Genomic DNA, 800 nt, shown 5'->3' with positions numbered 1-800 from the left:
TATGAAAAAAGGAAAACAAAAGAAAGCTGTGTCTGTAGGTTTATATATGTACCTGGATGTGTGTGTTTAATGATACTGAGACAATACTTAACCGTTGATACTACAGTTATGAATCAGTCTTAACATATTTTACTGATGTATTTTTTAGAAAGTAAAATAATTATATACTGTCTTTTTTATTTCCTCGCCTCTCTCTCCAGGAAGCGATAAGGAGCGACGACCCAGCAGGCAGGCAAGGCAACTCGGTGGATTTCACTTCTCCATGACAGGACAAGGAGGGTTTTCCCCGTCAGGAGGCAGGCCTCAAGGGCCACCCAGTGGATTTCCACCGGGTGCGGGGAGACCAAACCAACCTGCCGGAGGACTCGCTAATGCATTTGGCGGAGGAGTCCCGACTGGTGGCGTAGGAGGCTCCCTCGGCGCAGGGGGAGGACAGTTTAATTTCGGAGTGGGACAACCTGGAGGAGCACCTGGAGGAGCACCTGGAGGACAAGCTAGCGGTGGAGCTGGAGCGTCTCAGGGACTGCCTAATGGAGATATACTAGGACTAGGAAACCTTTTCGGACTTGGAGGTAATGGTAGTGCTGGGGGCCTGTTTGGAGCAGGAGCAGGAGCTGGCCAGACCCCTGGAGAAATCGATCTTTTTGGGGGAATAGCTAACCTTTTCAACGGAGGTGCGGGTGCTACGCCAGGAGGTGCACCGGGAGCAGGGGGACAAGGCCAAACCGAAGGAAGCGTTGACCTTTTTCAAGGAATAGCTAACCTGTTCAGTGGAGGAGCAGGTGCTTCGGTGGGAACTT

The 800-nt window shown here is 51.1% G+C and overlaps 1 protein-coding gene across 1 annotated transcript in view; it reads left to right on the top strand.

Annotated features, from left to right (window-relative positions):
* LOC119585226 (glycine-rich cell wall structural protein-like) overlaps positions 1-800 on the top strand; it is a gene marked incomplete in the record, with an annotated part of 3,253 nt that overhangs the window by 2,010 nt on the left and 443 nt on the right. The window contains 1 exon segment of the mRNA XM_037933885.1: positions 201-800. Within this exon segment, the coding sequence (XP_037789813.1) occupies positions 201-800 (600 nt within the window).

The sequence above is a fragment of the Penaeus monodon genome, chromosome 19, assembly GCF_015228065.2.
Source record: "Penaeus monodon isolate SGIC_2016 chromosome 19, NSTDA_Pmon_1, whole genome shotgun sequence".
NCBI lineage: Eukaryota > Metazoa > Arthropoda > Malacostraca > Decapoda > Penaeidae > Penaeus > Penaeus monodon.
Note: the sequence above shows the minus strand (reverse complement) of the source record. Positions and strands in the feature narration are given on the sequence as shown.